The sequence below is a fragment of the Ambystoma mexicanum genome, chromosome 3q (assembly GCF_040938575.1).
Source record: "Ambystoma mexicanum isolate Mex_15411 chromosome 3q, UKY_AmexF1_1, whole genome shotgun sequence".
In the NCBI taxonomy this organism is placed as follows: domain Eukaryota; kingdom Metazoa; phylum Chordata; class Amphibia; order Caudata; family Ambystomatidae; genus Ambystoma; species Ambystoma mexicanum.
Window position 1 is genome coordinate 992,200,300 of NC_090926.1, and position 20,494 is coordinate 992,220,793.

A 20,494-nucleotide genomic window follows, 5' to 3' on the forward strand; every position below is an offset into this window, starting at 1 on the left:
CACATTTGCTAAAGAGACCAAAATAATCCACATTAACATTGAAAAACCATGCACTATTAGGGAATTCATTAACTGTAGATCTAAGGTTATAGTGTATGAATTAATTTTCATTTATGGACTAACATATATTGGAGGCACCATCCTGGAACTCCGGGTGAGGATTCGAGAACATTTGAGTAACTTGGGACATGATGATGTGAGGTTCCCATTCTCGATTCATGGATTAAAGCATCATCAGATGGGAAACTTAAAGATCTATGTTGGGTTGAAGCATGTTCAATCTGGAGTGAGAGGGGGGCGCCAGAGAGAAGAGCCTCTGAAAAGCTGAGGCAGTAATGATCTGCCAGTATCGTACTATCCAAAAGGGTCTCAACTCAGACCATGAAATGTGTTTTTCTGTGATTACTTTTGACAAAAATTGTGGTGCATCAAGTATGAATTTGCATATGTGGGTTTAACTGCAAGTTTGAAGGCTAACAATTGAACCCTTGAAAGACGGGTTAGTATATGTGAAATGAACAGTAAATGTATGTAGTGCCAACCAAGCTTCACATCCACTTGACAAAGTTTATTAGTTACTACAGTTTTGGGGGAATATTGAGTTTGGAGGTTAACGATGAGTCCCTTTAATGAGTGTGGGTCCCATCAGATCCTTCCTGGATCACCAGGGGAATCTTTACCTTTAGGCTTAATATTGTGAAATGACACAATGGAGTATGAGTTCTTCACCAATTGTTTTACACTGTACCACGAGGAACAATCGTTTTGATAACATCTATATCAGGATGGACAAGCGCTTTGGTTTATACCAGTGATTTAAACATTTAATGATTAAGCAAACAGCCATGTCAACATAGTAGCATAAGACTGCATTGGGCAGTTCCCAGTGAGTCTAACCAGTAAGGACATATTATGTTTTTTTTTTTTGAAGAGTAGACCTTCTAGATTTCCGTACCATCAGCGGGTGATGGGAGAGAGATGGGATCTAGGTTGTCCTCACATTGGTGCTTTCACACTTTTAGTCTTGGGATTATTTAGCTTGTACCAACTTTTATTTGACTTGTACCTTGCAAGGAGATTGCCATTCAAGATGACTTCGACTTAATAGAGTTGTCAGCCTCGATATTTCTATTTTAGAGACTGATGGAAATGAGAGTTGTTCCAATAGAATAGAAGTGAGGCGATCTTTAACATCAGACAATGATGGTTATGAGAGTTGGTCAATAGTTTTAAATTGATGTCACAGGCTGTACAAGTATCACAAGGTCACATAACAATTACACAATACCCATTTGTTCCTTTAGCGTGAGGGCACCATACTAGTACACTTTCAATCTATTCCTTTTGTTTAAACATTGAGCACCGAAATGCCTAGATGCAGCAGACACAGCACCGTTGGTTTGTTGATTTATTTTAAACAACCATGAAATCTCATGTTAAGCATGCAACGTCACGTAGCTATAAATGGACCATAATCAAAATGGCGGCCGTCCCTAGAGCGCTCCAGGAGTATACCGCTATATCCGACCACAGAAACAGTGGTTGAATCAACCGCATTGCTCAATGTAAGTACAAAATGACAGCTTGACTCACTTTAGATTCAGAACATGTTTCGGACTAAACCAATTTATGATATTTAGCAGGGAGCTTGTCTCTTTAAGTTTTAGATTGAAACAAGCCATCAGCAACTTTTTTCGCAGGATTTTTTGCTGTATTTGAATTGGAAATTCTAGGAATTAGCATCCATGATATGACTTAGAGCAACAGGTAATATTAATGTGCTAGGCCAAAAACGCTTTTGGGGTTTTTGAGCTCAGATGTTGAACACAACATTTTTTGGGATATTTCCAATTCATGGGTCAACTAATCATTCAACAGATGCAATTTTCGAGTTAAAGGTAGCAAGCCAGTGCACAAGAAGAGGTTTGTTATTGGGAATCATATATGAGTTTGGGACAAGACCATTGTCTAGCAGGTATGCTATTTTCACCAGAGGCAATGGAACACTCATAGCAAATAATCACCAAGGAGTAGTAATGAGCGATTCTTTCCCATTTTTTGGAAAAATTGCAGAGCTCATGATGACAATTTACTACTGATGGCAAGCTCGGCCGATAAGTGTGTTGATGGGAGGTCATCCCTGGGTGAATATTAAAATGTTTTAATAAGAACACACAGCCCTAATTTGTATAAGGGCACACTTGCACTCTTTGCAGGTTTTATGAAAGACTGGTGTTTTTTTTGTATTCCTAAATCCAACCCCATTCGGGCACCATTCACTAATACTATGGAAGTGGTTTAGGGGTATTTCTACAAGGGATACCGAATACCTTTCCTCATGGGTACCAAAACCATGCGCACACATAAATACCTATCAGGTTAACATGAGGATATAAGGTTCTGTATTTGTGATACCATATTTCCGAACTCACGCATATGCTAATTTGAATGATGACATGGAAGGTGGTAGGCTCAGTTGGCACTACTGACCGAATAATAATTAGAAATATAGTAACAATATGAAACAGATGATCATCTGATAATATACTAATGACTTTTGTTTGTTTGTTTTTTTGTTTTATTTATTTGTAATGCGCGCCGAACCTGAAGGTATCAGGGCGGAGAAAAGATACAAGAATGCTTTCAGTTTATGGTTACACGTGCACAATTATCATACAGTCAATAGGTTAATTACAAGGTATGTACATACTATAAACAAATCAAGGTATTTACATAGAATAGAGAATTTAACATCAATTAAACAAAATGGTATCTATACACAGTGCAGAAGCTAAAGGGTGGAGACAGTAGCACAATAGCTATGGAACATTAGTGGTCATTTTCTTTGAGCCAATTAATGACGTTGTGTCTAAAGTTCAAATAAGTTAGGTCCGCTCTTGGGGTGGGTTGGGGGAGTTCCAAAGCTGTGCAGCTTTGACTGGGAAGCTGCTCGCACCAGCTTTAATCAGTCGGAACCTTGGTACCGTCAGACAGTTGGTGTTTGCAGTTCTAGTAGGTCGGTTGGAGGATTTTCTATTGAATCAATCTGAGAGATAACGGGGTGCAGCGTTGTTTAGGCACTTAAGTGTTAGCGAGGCCGTTTTAAGTACTATTTTGTCTACTGTAGAGAGCAAGTTGTTCTGTCTTCTAACATTTTAAATGTGCTCTTTTTTGCTATGCCCAAAGCTGCTCTGAGGGCATTATTCTGGAGAATCTGAATATTGCTTACGATATGCTTGTTGGCGCCAAGGTATAGGGAGTTACAATAGTCCAATTTGCACAATATTAAAGCTCTGGCCAGGGTGATGCAGCTATTCTTAGACAGGAATGGTTTACCGGCTCTAATCAGTTTACGTGTGTAAGCAGAGGCGGATGCCATGGAATTAACCTGTTTGGCGAGGGAGAGGGTAGAGTCTAGATAAAAACCTAAGGTTTTTACCTCTTTGGCAACTTTGATGGTGTTGCCATCAATATTGAAGGAAGTGTATTTGGGACCAAGTTTATTGAGGTTAGGCGTAGTTCCCAGAATAACGAGCTTGGTTTTGTCATCATTCTGGCATAGACCGCGGACAGCCATCCATGCCTGGATGATGAGGTATATTTTATTTATCAAGGCCAAATCCTTTTCATAATCCCCAGTAAGTGGAATGAGAATCTGGGTATCATCTGCATAGTTGGTGTAGGTGATACCAAGAAGGTCTAGATCATCGAAAAGGGGCTTAGTGAATATGTTATACATTGTGGGTGAGACACATGAGCCTTGTGGCACTCCACGGGTAATGGGAATAGGGTCTGCCGCTGCTGATGGGGAGAAGACTCTCATGGTCTGGTTGCTTAGAAAGGATTGGATCCAGACTATGGCTCCATGAGAGAAATGGGCTGCCGAGTCAAGGTGATTGCATAAGAACTTGTGGACCACCAAGTCAAACGCGGCTGAGAGATCAAGAAGCAGCAGTAAGGCTGATTTCCCCATATCCCTCATCTCGTCAACTTGGGTCTTGATATCGATCAGCGCCATTCCGGTGCCATGCTGAGGCCTGAAACCCGATTGACGGACTCCTAGGAGCTGGTTGTGCTCCAGGTAATCCTGAATCTGGAGATCGGCCACCCTGTCTAGAATTTTTAATACAAATGGTACTGTTGTGATGGGCCTATAGTTGGTTGGAATAGTTGGATCTAATGACTGTTTTTTAAGCAGAGGGAGTACCCAGAACTCCTTTAGGTTGCTTGGGATGGTGCCAGAAGAGCATAATGCATTAATTAGCTTAGATATAAAGGGTGCCAAGTCTCTAGCCGCATTTTTAATGATTTGGGGTGGGCATTTATCTCCCTGACAGTTCGAAGGTTTGAGGGAGAGGATGATTTTTTCTACCTCTAGAATTGAGACTTTAGCAAAGATAAAGCGTTGTGTAGGTTTATAGGGGTGCGTAGGTGAACTGGTTGTTGAGATCAGATTAGGTAGGTTTGCTCTTTTTTGGCAATCTTATTCTGGAGAGTAGTTATTTTGTTAGATAAAGCCATCTGTATATTAGAACATCAAGTTTTGTCCTTCACACAGTTATCTGGTACAGGTATCGGGGCTTCTAGCTCTTTTAGGATTACAAACAGTTCCTCTGTACTTGAGTTGGCTTGCAAGATCCTATTGTTCTATGTTTCCTGCTTGGTAAGAAGTATTTATTTTTTGTAGTGGGATGAGATATTAATAAGGTTGGTTCTATTTTCCTCTGAAAGTAGTTGTCTCCAAATGACTTCACATTTTCTTTTATCCATTGTTAGGGTTTTGAGGTGTGTGGTAAACCAGGAGTTTGGGTGTGCTCTATGTTTACTTTTTCTCATTATTATGGGGGTCAATGGTGTCAAGGGCTTCATTCATGGTTTTATTATATTCCTTAACTAAGGTAAAGGGATCATTTGTATCTGATAGTGAATTAAGGGTAGGTAATATTAGAAGTAGGAGTTTATCAGCAGTGATATTCTTTTTATTCCTTGTTAAGGTGGGAGGGGCGCACAATTTATTTTTGGTTGAGAGGGTTTTAGCTACTAGGGTAAATGCTACAACAAGATGGTGGTCCGTCCATAATTGTGGAATTATGGCAGTGATGGATGCATTACAGTTATATTCTCCCACCCAATCAAGTGTTCTTCATTTGTTGTGTGTTGGTAGTGTCACTCTTCGAGTGACACTAATTGTTTCTAATGGTTTCTCTTTATTTTCCCTCCCATATCCCTTTCCCCTGTTTTGTCTCTCTCCTCTCCCATGCTTAATAATTATGTTCCTGCCTATGATGTGATTTTATTGTTTTGTTTTGTTTCATTCCTAATTGCAACAGAAATGGTTATTCATTGGGATTTTCTTTAATGTGGTGAACGCATATGCTGTGGAAATAACTGAGCATTATATCTAAACCTTGATAGACCATGTATTAAGCCCTGATGAGGACCTTGATGAGGTCGAAACACTGTCGGCTTTGTGTGTCTAATGATCCTTAAATCCTTGAACAGTTGATTTTGTGCTTTGTATAATTATCTATTTTCTGTGAATTGGAGTTCCATTAGTCTAAACAAGTAACTTCACGTTTGGTAAATTGTTTCTGATTGGTGTTATTGAGAGATGGGAGCGCATGGAACATATCTAACCATTTATATTTTGTTTTGTATCGTTTTGGGCTTAGGCCATTTGCTTTGATCCATGCTAGCACCCTCCAACCCACTAAAGTTTTGAATCCAACGTAATCTGACCACAGAAAAGATTAGGCGCTGGACTCGATAGCAGCCCTGTTTCTAAGCTTTTCACCATGTGATTCTTCCTCATAATGGGTCCGTAGTGCACTGGCCAGTATCAGTGGCCACTTTGCGATAATGAGGAATCAGGGAATCAGGAAGATAATGGGTGCAATATTTGGGGTTAGGGGGGTCATTTTACAAGCGTTATAGTGCAAACGTATGGCATAAAACTAATACAGTAGCCTTTATGCCTTACTCTTCACACTTCAGGGCATTGTAGCGAGATTTGGATACAGTGACGGAGCCCAAAATGGCATAACCATTGCTTTCCTTCTCTTCAGTGAGCACATGTTTTAACCCCAGCATTAGGGTCATGCGGGAGTTAAACTGATGGATTCCTATAACAGTCGCTTATTTTTAGAACCTGATAAAAGCATGCAGATGCTATAGGAATCCATTGTAAATACCATCTGCAAAAGCATAATTTGCAGATGGAATTTACATTTTTTATAAAACACAGAGTAAAAGTGAAGAGTAAAGGCGATTTTGCCGGTGTTTGCTCCCAAGTTCCGTCCACTTCCTTCCTACTGTATGGGCATTCCTGCATTGGGACTGGACCGCAAGATTTTTACCCCAGAACAAAAGTGCATGTCCCTTTTAAATTGGAAGCATGCGGGTGTGACAATACTACTCTAGCACCGCCAGTCCTCAGCCCTCATTTCCACACGGATGTGCTCGGTCCTGCCCCATGTGAATGTGGATGTTTAATTGCACAATTGCTTTTTCCCCCCGCATTAAATTTTCCTTTTTCATCCGGCCTTCGGTGCCTTGCTTCCCCATTGCGTTCCATGCATGAGCGGCTTCAGCAGATGTTTGCCTGTGAGGGCTACTTCCCGGCTTCAGATCCCCACACACTCTGTCTAGAGTGCTGGGGGACTGATCACCGGTGGGATTCAAGTGAACTGTACAACGCCCTGACTCCAAGATCGCTACGAGGTCACTAAAAAAAGCAGCTTTGCGGCATGAGAATTTTTCAAGGTCTCCCCGGCAGTGCTTAATTTGTAAATAAATAAGTGCCAGTGCCCAAAAAATATTGGCCCCATAATGTCAGGCGTGGCGCCGTCCGCTTCCTATCTGAGGATTGCATGTGCTCTCATTTGGAGCACATGCTCGGAGCGTATTGTACCCAGGTTAAGGGGCCACATCTGGTGTATAAACCACACAGGATATAAAACACGCGCTGGAATTATGCAAAGAAATGACAGCAAAAGACGGTTCAGAATTATACACAAATACTCAACTAGTGCTTTTATTTATGACGACAGATAAGCGGGCACGTGCACCATGTTTATCCCCGTCTAGTTTCCATGTGTGTATCTTTAAGCCTGAAATGGCATTTCAGAAGTTCGTTTTTGCATTGGCTTTTCTAGCGAAGTGCAGTCAGTTCGGTTTCGGCCAAATACGTGCACCGTTCCGGATCCCCTCGCTGAAGCTCGTTTGTGAACTAATTAGGCCGATAACATTAAAAGGAAGAACGGAAACACCCAGGCAAAAATTCCCGGTTCATGTTTCGCTTAGATGAACGCTATCCAGGGTCGGACTGGAGCATACAATTGTCTCGAGTCGGGCTCAGCACCAATGAAAAAGTGGCCAAAGTTGCAAACGACAATTCATTCTTTTTGTGACAGGCACTAGTGGGACCACGCTGCCGCCCTGCCCGTTCCTGGGCTTTGTCCTGCCTCGCCTCAATCACTTAGGCTGCCTTCCGTGGGGCCTCCACCGCTACGGCCATGCTAAGCCTGATGATGACAAAAATAGGTGCGTGGCACAGCGGCCCCATGGAAGGTAAGATTTTAAAAGAAAAAACGTATATTTGGGCAGATGGGGCCCATCTCTTTCGAAGTGATGGGCCACAGCCGCCACTCAAAATAAGTAATTTCTTTTAAAACATACCTTCTGTGGGGCGGGGCCCCGGCCACCGGCCCCACGGAAGGTCAGGTTTTCAAAGAAAAAAGTAAAAAACATACTTTTGGGCACAATCCACGGGCCCAGCCAACCACGGCAGAGTCATCCGACTCAGTCTGCGGTAGCCGGCAGCCCCTGGTCACCGAAATTGGCCTGGGCCTGGCACTGACTGCAGTCAGCAGCACACTGCACACAGGTCACACAGGCAGAAGCCCGGGCGCGGATGGGCCCCTGGTGGGGTCCTGACTCCTGGGCAGTCAGGACACCACCAGGGGACCATGCCGCTGCCCGGCCCCGACCTGGGCCTTCCTTGCCTGATCACTTGACTGTGACAGCCTCTGGCTGCACCGCACGCAGCAACGAGTGACTTACCTGCTTTGCCAGCTGGGACTTGGTCTCCTGTTCGGGTCTCAGGCTGGGGGGCGCGGGTGTGCACACTGGCACCCGCACAAATGAAAAAGCAGGCAGAGGGGGCCCCAGGAAGCAACTAGGCTGCACCACGCAGTGCAGCAGGGCAGGCTCTCTCTCACAAGTCAGGACCGACAACGCCACGCCTCGACACCTTCACTTCACAGTAACTCGTGAAATGAAGGTGGCGCTGCGCTGCCTCTTGTGGCAACAACAACACGTCACCATGTAATTTCACTGGCTCAGATGAACAGCCAATGAAAACTGCACATTCTGTGTTACCATACAGAATGTATCAAATACTGATAGTAACAACAGAATGGTAGTTTTCATTGGCTGTTGTAACAGTTTGTTGTTCATTGCTATTGCTGGTCCCTCCCAGGCCCAGCCAGCCATGGCCTGCAACCTGCAAGCAAGAGAGATCGAGATCAGAATGACAAATCCCAATGGGCCTCATTACGACCCTGGCGCTCACGGAATGAAGGGTGCTGGTACGGGACCGGCACCCTTCATTCCGTGAGCGCTGATTACGAGGTTCCCTTTGCGGGACCCGGACCAGACGTCTGGTAAAACCAGACATCTTTTCCGGGTCCTGCGAGGGGAAGAGGGAGGTAATAATGGGCCACTTGTAATGTGCCCATTATTACCTCTCTCCCCATTCCAATTGAGCCCTATGGGGGCTCAAATGGGAATGGTTCCTGCAAGGAGGAATTACCGGGTCCTCCTATGTCGGAATGACCCGGTAAGGGAATGGGGAATGGTTCCTGCAAGGAGGAATTACCGGGTCCTCCTATGTCGGAATGACCCGGTAAGTCCCCATTGCAGGAACCCAGTAATGGAGTAATGAGGCCCCATGATTTATAATCGAAGCAAAGCGAAGTGGAAGAACAAACAAAGCAATGGCACGTGCGCTGGCTCCGCATGAGTTCCGGTGCCCAAAAAAGAGTGCCGGTGTTGGGCACTGGCAACCACCCCCACAAATTAAGCACTGCTCCCCGGGATCATTTTCAATTCTTTGTGCAACACAAGTCGAGACCGGACAAGCAAGGCAATGTAAGTCACCTTTTATTCAAGGCACCCCAGGAGGGGGACTCAGTCTGGATGAGGTGCTTCGCTGGAGGAGTCTAGTGGAGCCTCGTACCTGCGCCCGTCTTGAGAGTCAGAGGGACCGCTGTTCATGCCAACGGGTCCTCAGACTCTTAGCCACGTGACCAGGCAACTATCTGAGTGTCTGCACTGCTATTGTACCAGGCCTATGCCTGAGGGGGTGCCTATATGCAAAAAGACTACTATGTCAAGACTCGAGATCACCAAACCTCCCACAAATCTGCCCAAATATCTTGGCGTTTAGCTTTTTTTGGACATTTTTGGTGCACTGAATCTTCCAAAATCGAGAGTACATTTTGAGATATCAAGTTTTAAGATTCATCGATATATCATGCACGCGCAACATGAAGGTATCTTTTATTTGAACTGTACACGTACATATACAGGATATACATTTCGGACATCTACACTAGTATGCACATGCTAAATAAGTCAGGAGTGACTTTGATGTGAGTTTTCATATGTATATGGGACACATATAAGACCGAAATATAGCACGTGTATGAAATCCAAAACTCCCATACACTTATAAAAGCTCACATCAAAGTTAGAGCTCGCTTTAATGTGAGATTTCATATGTAAGACCTGTGCAGAGTGAACAGACATCTTCTATGCGAAGTGTGCAGGTATGTGTGGGAGCTGTATGAAGACACATCAAAGTCTAAACTATATACAGCTCCCCCTCCAAGTACACCTGCCCATTTTATGGACTTCATATCCAAAGGCTAATTTTGAGCCCACAGGTTGACATGTCCCCCAATACTGTATGTTGCATCCTAAAGTATATTTCATTCATGTATATTCGGCTCATGTTTTAGGCTGCATGCATTGGTGTTTACCTGGCAAACGTTGTAGTCACAGAAGACATTAGCATATGAAGTGTTCCTCGTGCACAACACTGGGGCAGACTGCCATTAATTTCGAGGCTGCTCCCGTGTATCATTACTGTTAACAGCACTTTCCCTTCTGTGGCTTGTTCTGCTGTTCAGGGGGCGTGGAGCTGTTGGCCCTGTCTGTGCGCGGCAGATTGATGAGCTGCCGTCTGAGCCGGAGCGCCGACAGACCCCAACACTCGCCGACGACGTCGACGGCCAAAGAGGGACCGAAGATTAAAGAGCTGCTGTCTAGGATTGGCACTGTCTCCGAGAGGTGAGTAGCGAAACCGCAGAGCCGCTCTTCCGCTGCAATGAATATTTAAGTCGTAAAACTAACACAGCGCGGTCTCAAGTCCCACGGGGATTTATCCTGCTCTATTAAGAGGTATCCTGCGGAATGCCAAGTGCTTACTCAGCATTTATTTGGCGTGTTTGTCTAGGCGGCCTGTGGTGTTCATGTAATGTAGGCAGCTGGCTACAATACTGTACATTGTAAAGCAAACATATTGAGTAAAGGAGTGTTCTTTTCCGTGTAGTGGATGCTAGAGCCGAGCATTTCAAAATAAAGCAAGACATCAAGACTCACACACTGTCTACTCGTTTGCTCATTTAAAATACATGTCCAGTTATTTCTTTAGAAAATCGACCTGCCCCATTAAAGACGAATCGTTTGAGAGGTACAACAATGGCAAGCATGTGCCCTGTGTTCAAGCAGCCCAATGTGCCTGGTCTGCTTGTGAATAGAACATTCCTCGCACCCTCTCCCCCTCCCACAAGTGGTGGAAAATTCGAACAACATTGAAGTCCACCCTTCTTCCACCGAGGCTCGTAATGGGCGTTAAAGGCCCTCTCTCCTTTGACTTTGACCTTTACATGGAGGAGTGAGTGTATATCCCTCGACTTCGATCAATAATGATATATTATCTTACCGCATTTAGCATGACCAGCTGACAAATAACCTCGGTATAGCACGCTGAGCGTTCTGGCAATGCCAAGAAGCTGTCCCACGTTCACCCCACCTGGCAGTCCATCTCCACATTGATAGATGTCGCCTGAAAAATTGGGGGGGGGGGCGAATGTATGGGGGTGTGTTGAAAACCGACAAACGCTTTCTTCAATGTATGCTTTCTGTGTCCATTTTCTCTTTGTCCTACCTTGCCTGGTGCTCCTTGCTTGTAACTTTTCACACACATCACTGTTGAAGGGGAGCACGAGGGTGCGAAGGGGAAATGTATATGTTTGTATGTATACTTGTTTCTTGTAGGCCCTTCTGGTAAATTAACAAGGGTGGTCCTGAGAGTCCCTCTGCCAGACATTAGTCCTGGTTACGAGAGACTTACCCAGAGTCTTTAGCCCACTATCTTTCACAGAGGAGAAATATCCCAATCATATCAGTCTTTGTCCTGCCCTGGGGCAGTCCAGCATCGAAATGCTAGGCAATTCTCCTCTGTACAAGAGTACCAACAGAAACCCCAGACACGTGTTTCGGTCTGGTTGGACCTCATCAGTAGGGTGGATCTGTGCCTCTCTAAGAATAGTGAGCAAGGGGTCCACGTCTGGATTCCCCTAGTAACTTAGGGTGAGACCCAAAGTTACTTAAATATGCAAGTTAACAAGGGGGTCCTGGGATTCCCTCTGCCAGACATTAGTCCTGGTTAAGAGAGACTTACCCAGAGTCCTGGATGCCGTTGGTTCTCTTGTTCAGAGGAGAATTGCCTAGCATTTTGGTGCTGGACTGCACTAGGGCAGGACAAAGACTGATATGTTTGGGATATTTCTTCTCTGTGAAAGATAGTGAGCTAAAGACTCTGGGTAAGTCTCTCATAACCAGGACTAATGTCTGGCAGAGGGACTCCCAGGACCCCCTTGTTAATTTTGCCTGTCTGGTAAAGCCAGGCAATTCCATCGTCCTGCCTCGCCTAGTATCACGCCAGTAACTCTCTCCCTTTGCTGCCCTCTATAATGCTACGAAATGCCGACGCATCCCTCTGTGCAATGGATCCTCTACAGTGCCATCACTCAAGCATCTGGATCATGGGTCTCTTCCAAGAGCTAAGTGTTGCTATGAATCTGTGAATAAGCCATTTGCAGTGTCGGCTCCGGATTTCTTCTGGAAGATGTGTTCTTTTTCTTCATGTTTGGTCAGGCTATGCCAGAAGATATTTTTGACTAGATCCTATCCTGAACACATACTCTTGCTTAACACATGATTGAGTCCTAATATTGCGCACTTTCTCATTTTAGGTGATTTTAACAAGGATTCCATTTAAGAAACTTTTTTTGTAAAACATTTTTAATACTGCGAAGGAGTTACTGAAACGTTTTTCTTTTTTCTGTTTGTCTCTCATGTTTCTGAAATTAAGATTGTGATAAACTATGTTCTCTTCTTAATGAAGTATGTGCTCCTGTCAGAATCTTTTCAACTGTGCTGAGAGATAATCCTTTATATGGATGATCCCGATGATTGTTATTGCCTATACTTTTCTGAATTTCTAAATGTTTCCTTTAAACCGAGCCAGGTGACATCTATTCTTCTTGAATGAGGACAATTAACTCGCAGAAGAATTTGCCTCAGGCTGATCATATACTCTTTCTCACCCATATACTCTTATATCCTGTCCCGTTTCCTCCATACTGTATGGGCGTCCCTCGCGAAGGACGGGAGACGGAACCTTTTTCACCAGAAAAATCTTCTCCTTTAAATATAGAGGTGCGCAGCGCGTGGCCCTAGGAGCATGTGCTCGCCTGACTCTGCCCACCGGCACCACTTCTCAGTCCCCTTTCTGTGTCGACGGGAACGGGCCGAAATCACCAGAACTCATGGGTTTGGCTTCAGCCATGTAATACCACACGCTCTTCCCCGGATATTCTTTTATCTTTGTCTTTTTCTTTTCAATAAGGTACTTGGTCCCCCAACGCCATACTCCTCCCCGGCGCATGTCGACTTCAGCGAGCTTCAGCAGGTGTCCATCCTGCGAGGGGCTCTTCCCTACATCCGACCCCCATGCCCTTTGCTTCCGCTGCCTTGGCCACGACCATGGCTGGGAAGGTTGTTGCGTGTGCGACGCACTGACTCCATGGACACTGAAGAACAGGCTAGCTCGGTGGAGGGAGCTCTTCCAGAAGTCACCTCCGGATGACCTAAAGAACTTCGTCAAAAATCGCTCGGGCCGAAGGAAAAGCCTCTATTTACCATCTCACCCTGTAAAGGCTACTCCTTCCCAAAGAAGCGCACGACCGGGATTAACCATTTGGGTTCTAGCACCAGCACACGTACAGAGGCTAGTCCAGCTACCGGCCTCACGGCTGAGGCATCTCAGGATCCTTCTGGGGTCAGTGCTGAGGGGCCGCAAGGTTCTTTTACTGGAGTTACTCCCGAGGGGCAATGCCCTAGTACCGTCATCATGTCCGAGGGGGCGCCTTCACGCAACACTACCGGCAACTCTGCCGAGGGCAATATGCTTCTAGGTCACGGCCTGAGGTGCAGGATCGGCCGCTTTTGTTCCAACACCAAGCCCCTGGGACGGAGCTGGTTCCAGCGAGCCAGGCACCACGACTTCGGCATGTGGCACGCAGTTCGACAAAATGGCCGCCGTGCCAGACAAGATGGCTGCTCTTCCGATACCCCCTCTTGCAGAGTGGGTGGAGTAAAGGGTCACAATGTGGGACTGGTGTCAACCAGGTGCGTGGCCTACAGTTTATCCATCAGCAGCGCAGGGCAGGTTTCCCCTGCACCCCAGGCAGAGTGTGCCCCGGCCCTAGTTGCCGTTAGCCACTCAGTCAATATCACCTGCCGTCTCTACAGCCTCCGAAGACAGGTTCTTAGAAAGGTTTCTAGGGCGGATGCGAACTTCCCAGATGGGGCCCTCCTACGGGATGCCATCAGGGACATGCTCCCCCAGGTCACCCCACCGGCACCCATAGTCATTCCTCCTATGGCTCCGGTGCCACAGGCCCCAGCACAGCCACTGCTGCCCCAGCCGGCTCCTCCGATTCCGGCTTCCCTGTCCCCCACAGTACAGGCAGCTCCACACCAGCCTCCACAGCAGCCACCAGCTCCGGTATCCACACCGCAGCCCACGGCGCTCTGCACCCCTCCACCAGTTCCGGACCCTCCGAGCACTCTGGTGGACACTGACTACGAGGAGGACCCCGACCCGCCATCTTCAGCGAGAGCCTTCACGAACGCCTTGCTGGTTTGGCAGAATATTTGGGCCTGAGGTAGAGCAGCCCGAGTAGGGGGTCTTGGCAGAAGTCCTCACCCTAAGACCCCCTACCAGAATAGGGATCCCAATGCAGAAAGATGTAATGGCCCTGGCCAAGAAGGGGTTGGTTCAAGCCACATTCGGCCCAACCGGTCAATCAGCGCCTTAACGGCAATTATAGGCAGATGGAGGGGGATACCTCAACTGCGCTCTTCCGTGATCGAGGCAGTGTCACTCTACTCTAAGCCTCAGTCGTCCTCGGCCACCTCGTCCTTGGCGTTGCTACGCAAGGAGGAGACAATCTTGGAGATGTATGGGAAAAAGCTGTACTCAGACTCCTTGCACCTGCGTCAAGCCAACACAGATGCCATGCTGGCAGCCATTAACCAAAGGCTCTGGTGGGAAATCGCGGACTTCCGCCCGGAACATCCGGAGCAGAGCAAAGCGTGCTTCAATGCCGGCCTAGGAGAAGCCAGGCTGGTAGCGCAGGACATCATGGAGTCGCCTGTGGCCCAAATCGCTACCTCCGGCCGGGCCATCTGCATCGCTACGGACATGAGAAGGACTGCCTGGCTCTGGGCTACTAAGTTTAACCCTGACGTCAGGAACATATATTGGACCTTCCATTCGAGGGCAGTGACCTCTTTAACTCCACCACGGATGAAGAATTATATAAAAAGAACAGCTCGCAAACTGCGAAGTCTTCTTACGAAGGCCATGCCCAAGGCCTGCTCCCAGTCACAGCAACGCTCCGACAAGGGGCAGGCTTTTGGCGGGTTCCGAGGCTTTCAAGAGCGGAGGTCCAGGTAACCCGACCGTTCTCAGAGTCAGCACTGGAGGAAACAACAAAAAGTGGGGGATGCAAGGGCTTTTTCCAATCCCGCTCCTCCGGAACAGCCTCAGAGGGAAAGAAGGCATGACGCGCCCCTTAGGGTCTATGTGTCTCCGGTGGGGGGCAGGCTTGCCTTTCATGTGCAATTTTGCCGGCAGAATGTTTCGGACCCCTGGATACTCTCCGTAGTCTCCATGGGGGACCGCTTACTGGTACCTTTCTCCCCCCCCCCTCTTCCCCTCCCATCCCACAGATTGGGACAGCAACTCTGTTGGCAGAGATCTGGTCGCTCGTCGAGAGCCAGGCTGTGGAAGAGGTCACAACTTCCCAGCGAGGATTAGGCTTTTATTCCAGGATTTTCGCATACAGAAGAACCAGGCTGGCCTGAGAGTTGTGTTGGAACTTTCCACCCTCAACCTCTCCCTTCCTCTGAAAAAATTCAAGGTGGTTACACCAGCACTTATTGCGGAAACACTGGACAGGCGAGACTGGATGTGCTCTCTGTATCTGAAGGACACGTATCTACACGTCCTGATTTGGCCTTACTGCGGTTCAGGATCATGGGCTGCCATTTCAAATACAAGGTATTACCCTTTGGCCTCAACTCGGGCCCCAGGGTGTTTACCAGGTTGATGAATGCAGTGGCAGCCCTCCTCAGGACACAGGGCACTACGTCTGCCCATACCTGGACAACATTTCCGGAAGCGTTTCACCATACAGCCTCTGCACTGATTAATACACTCCACGACCTGGGGTTCACTATCAATCTCAAGAAGTCTCAGCTGCAACCCACGCAGACCCTGAGATTCCTGGGCCTCATCTGGGACACAAACTCCCAGAGAGTCTTTCCCTCGGAGGACAAGATCGCGGTCATGAAGAAAGCCACATGTCACTTCCTCTCCAGGGCAGTGACATCAGCCTGGTGGTACCAACATCTGTTGGGTATAATGGCAGCGGTCCTGTTGGCCGTACCCCACACAAACCTCAAGATGAGGAGATTAGAGCTGCACTTCGCAGTCTCATGGAATCAGGAGAAGGGCTCCCAAGCGGAACCAGTCGACACTCCTCTCTTTCTCCATTCAGACCTCATGTGGTGGTCCGCAGACTTCAACCTGTGGCAGGGCAAGCCCTTCCGGCAGCCGGACCCTCAGGTCACAGTTACTACAGTCTCTTCCGTGGAGGGCTGGGGAGCCACTCTGGACAGCCACAGCGTCCGTGGAGTCCGGACTCGACAGGAGCAGGAGTCCGACATCAATTGGCTGGAATTGAAGGCCGTATGGCTGGCTCTCAAGGCCTTTCTCCCTCTTATAGAGGGCAAGGCAGTTCTTATCCAGACGGCCAACTCCACCAGCATCTACTATGTCAACAAGCAGGGGGATACCAGATTCCCTCCACTGTGCAACCTAGCTGTCAGCATGTGGGAGTCGGCACTGGAGAACAACATCTACCTCACCGCAGTCCACCTCCCGGGGGAGTCCAACCTGGAGGGGGACAGGCTCAGCAGACTGGGGGTGGACAATTAGGTGTGGCAATTGAATGACCTAGTACTGAAGGAGATCTTCCTCAGGTGGGAGCATCCTCTAGTGGATCTGTTTGCCTCCCAGGACAACAGGAAATGCCAGCAGTTCGCCTCCTGGCAGGGGCAGGGCTCCGACTCCCTGGGCGACACATCCAGATACGGTGGAACAACATGACGGCATACGCTTTCCTGCCCACACACCTGGTCCACACAGTGATCTGCAAGATAAAGGAATTTTGTCACCTCAGCATCATTTTGTTAGCTCCATGGTGTCCGGCGAGACCGTGGTTCTCCGAGCTACTCAGCCTATTGGACAGGCCACCTGTTCACCCCCCGCTTGGCCCGGCTCTTCTCCTGGCCAAGCAGGGGGGCAGGGTACTCCACCCCGCTCCTCACAAACTAGCCCTTGCAGCGTAGTTCCTGAGAAGCTAACCTAGAGATCATCTAGGGCGAGGAAAGGAAGAATACCTCTGAGGAGGTGCTGCTGGTAGTGTGACTTCTTCGAGACGTCAGAGATGTGAGGGGATAAGGAGAGTGTGGAGTCGAAGATGACCGCAAGGTTTTTAGCCTCAAAGGTGGGAGCAGGAAGAGGGCCAAGAAAGGTCAGCCAGAGAGTGACAGGAAAGGAGAGAGCAGGTGTGCAGAGGAGGAGAATCTCAGTCTTACTGGCATTAAGGCAGAGATCATTGGCGGCACACTACTCCTGGATGGCGGACAAACAGTCAGAGATGAGAGAGGGAGAAGAGGTGGCTGAAGGTAGCCTGAAAATGAGCTGAGTGTCATCCGCATAGCACTGGAAGTTGGGGCAGAGCGCGGCAGGGCTCTTGACTTGGCAATGACTTCTTGTTTCAGTGTTCGACACGCCAGCAGCTCGGCAATCACAGCAATCAGACTCCCATGGGGAAAACTGTTTCTCCAGCACGTATTCTGCTGAGCAGGCGCTGTACTTCAGAGCTTGGGAGGACAGGAACACGCAGGTCAATATGCTGTCTCTTCATTCTGGTGTCCCTCTTGTTCTCCCACATCTACTTGATTTGCCAGTCTTGTGCCTTCCTTCTGCTTTCACAGCCACAGCCTGCACTCCAGCCAACCCTCCAGCTCCCTCTACTACTTCCTCCTTTCTCTCCCTGGGCGGTCTTTTATGCCTCCCAGGTTCAGTTATCATTTTCAGGTGTTATGTTATGTTATGTTGACTTTTACCATGCAACGCTACCACCCAGGGGCAATCTCCAGGCACTTGCGTGGCTCCGGAAGAAAGGGGCGTGGGGAGGTTAGTGAGGATAGGATGAGAGGATAGGTTCAGAACCAGGAGGAACTGGCGTCTGTGAGTTTTGCATATGGGGGTTTGTGCCAAAGTCCCTGCGCGTTGTAACCGTATGAGTAAGACTCAGTGCTAGCGTTTGTTTTGGTGTTAGTGTGTAGTGTGGTGTTGGGGTGGCTTGTGGGTGTGCACACTGGTAGATAGTGTCCATAAGGGGTCCAGAGTCACGGGTGGCTGTAGCTGTAAGACTTTCTGGTGTCTTGGTGTGTACCTGCATTGTTGATGATTTTATGGACTATGTGGGGTAGTTCACTCTAGGTGTGCTTCCAGCAACTCAGAGATAGTGGGTGTAAACATAGATTTGTTAATGTGTAATGTGGCTAGCCCAAGGTCTGTAGTAGTGGCATTGGTTATGTCAGAGAAGCAGGAAAGGCAAGTGGGTAATTAAGTCTGTCGGTTTGTTAAAGCTTCTGGCGTGACTCTTTGGTTGCCGCCTGGTGGTATGTACCCAGGTTCTTGGTTGTGGTTCATGTGTGTGGGCTATTGGCCTCAATTGCCTGACTACTGCAATGGCTACTAGGCTTAATTCCCAGACTGACAACTGCATGCCTCCTCAACCCTCTTCCTCGTCTCAGTCCCTCTGGGATTCTGGAACTTGTACTTTCTTTCTACAAAGTTAGGTTTTAGCATATTTAAATAATTTTTAAGGGTAGATTTAATGCCCTTAAATTTATTGAGAGGGGGTTATAATATTAGCATTTACAGAGGAAGATAGTTTATTGAAGACAACAATTTGACATTCCTCTATAGTGTACCCTTGGGTTTGAGGAAGGTGTTTAGTTTTGGATACCAAAAAGGATCTTTCTTTTGGTAATGTTGGCTCAGAATTTAGAATATTAAGGTCCACAACTCTAGATCCAACATGAGAGTTAGGGACATTACAATGACAATAAGCCATTACCTCTTTAGGTACCTTGGGAAGATTATTCCTTCCAGAGATAAAATACTGTGTCTCATCCCATGGCATCTCCTCACCACCCTGGGCCCTGTCTCCTCCCAGGTGATCCTCCAGCAGTACACCACCCCCAGGGTTCGGATCAGGAAGTGTCTGCCTTCCACTGGCCACCTGGAAGAAGACTTTAGGCAAGGTTTCATTGTGGGATCCGTAGGATTCTTCACAGTATGCAATCTCATTTAGATTGTACACTAAAGGTTAGGTTAGTATTTTAGGAAGTTTTCGCTGTATGCCGTGGAGAATTTAGGGTGTAAAAAGTACACTGGGAGTATCATTTCACAATACATTTTAGGGCTTTATATTCTCACCTTCAGGTGTTTTTTGGTAGACCATGTAAATTAAATGTTCTTTCATACCACTAACATGTACAGTTGGGCCTGGGGTGTATACTATATACCATGTTGATAAAATGTTTCAATTTTAACATTGGTTTAAAGAATTTTGCAAAATGATCTCTGAGTCATTGTAATGTAGTGCTTTGTCACAACTACATTTGCATGATTCACGAGTGTTTCCATTTATTGTGCGAGAGTGTTAAGGTGGTGTGAGTTAGTTGCGTTTAAGAGGTGTGAGCTAGTTGTATTTGGCGGAGTGGAGTATCATTTGGTGTTGGTCGTATGCTGTGGATGTTTCCGTTGGATGCATGGTGTGGTCATCTCTCGTGAACAGATGCACCAGTGTGTAGTTGTTTAGGAGTGTTGTGGTTTGGTGCAGTTGTGTAGCACCAATGGTAAAGTGTTGTCCTATTTGTGCAGTTCTGTGGCACCAGTAGTAAAGGATAACATGTGTGCACCAGTGATTTGAAGGTGTATTGGAGTGATTTTCGGAGGGCGTTGTTAAGCCAGTTATTAGAAGCATAATTCTGACACCAGTTGTTTGTAGGCATTGTGGGGGTATGGTAGGACGCGCCGACACCAGTAATTTAGTGGGTGTTTGGAGTTTTATTCATAGGGTGTTCTTAAACCAGTTATGTGTAGGTGTTGTGTAGTTGTTGTAGGAGGTTCAGACACCAGTTTTGAATTGGTGTTCTGGAGTTAGTGCACTAGAGTAGAGCCGGCTAGTCCTAGCAGCTGAATACTTAGTATATTACTTACTAGTATTTTGAGCGTCGCCCGAACATGGGAGAAGCAAACCTGTGTTTGGGTGATGGGAGGAGTTACACTTTTACAGTGCTCATTGTCTCTTGTTCATGTGTTCTAACATGCTGCTGTCTTGCAGTGGAATTTGTTTTAGTGTGTTCTTCGTTTGGTTTGTCATTTTTCTTTCCTTTCGTGCTTTTGTGTGTTTCCTAGGGAGAGGTGGGTGTATTGATGTTTGGCCTGTTGGTCTGTGGTTGTGTTTTGGAAGTTGGTGGCATGACAGGATTTCGGTTCTGTTTTGTGTGTTGCTCTGGTGTGTTGAGTGTGGTTGTGCCCAGTAGTGGCAGCCCTGGGAATGGGGTGTGGCAGACCCTGGCATAAGGAGGTCTGGTATCTGTGATAGCTGTGAGTGTAGATCTGCTTCTTGTGAGCAGTTGTTGCTTGCCCTTGTGTGGGCAGGTCATTTTTGGGTGTGGCAGACCCGAGGCCCTGGCTAGCAGGCCA

The 20,494-nt window shown here is 47.1% G+C and overlaps 1 protein-coding gene across 1 annotated transcript in view; it reads left to right on the forward strand.

Annotated features, from left to right (window-relative positions):
* Positions 1-20,494, forward strand: part of FAAP100 (FA core complex associated protein 100) — a 673,738-nt gene that overhangs the window by 386,172 nt on the left and 267,072 nt on the right. The window contains exon 5 of the mRNA XM_069655145.1: positions 10,194-10,353. Within this exon, the coding sequence (XP_069511246.1) occupies positions 10,194-10,353 (160 nt within the window). The remainder of the gene's footprint in view (positions 1-10,193; positions 10,354-20,494) is intronic.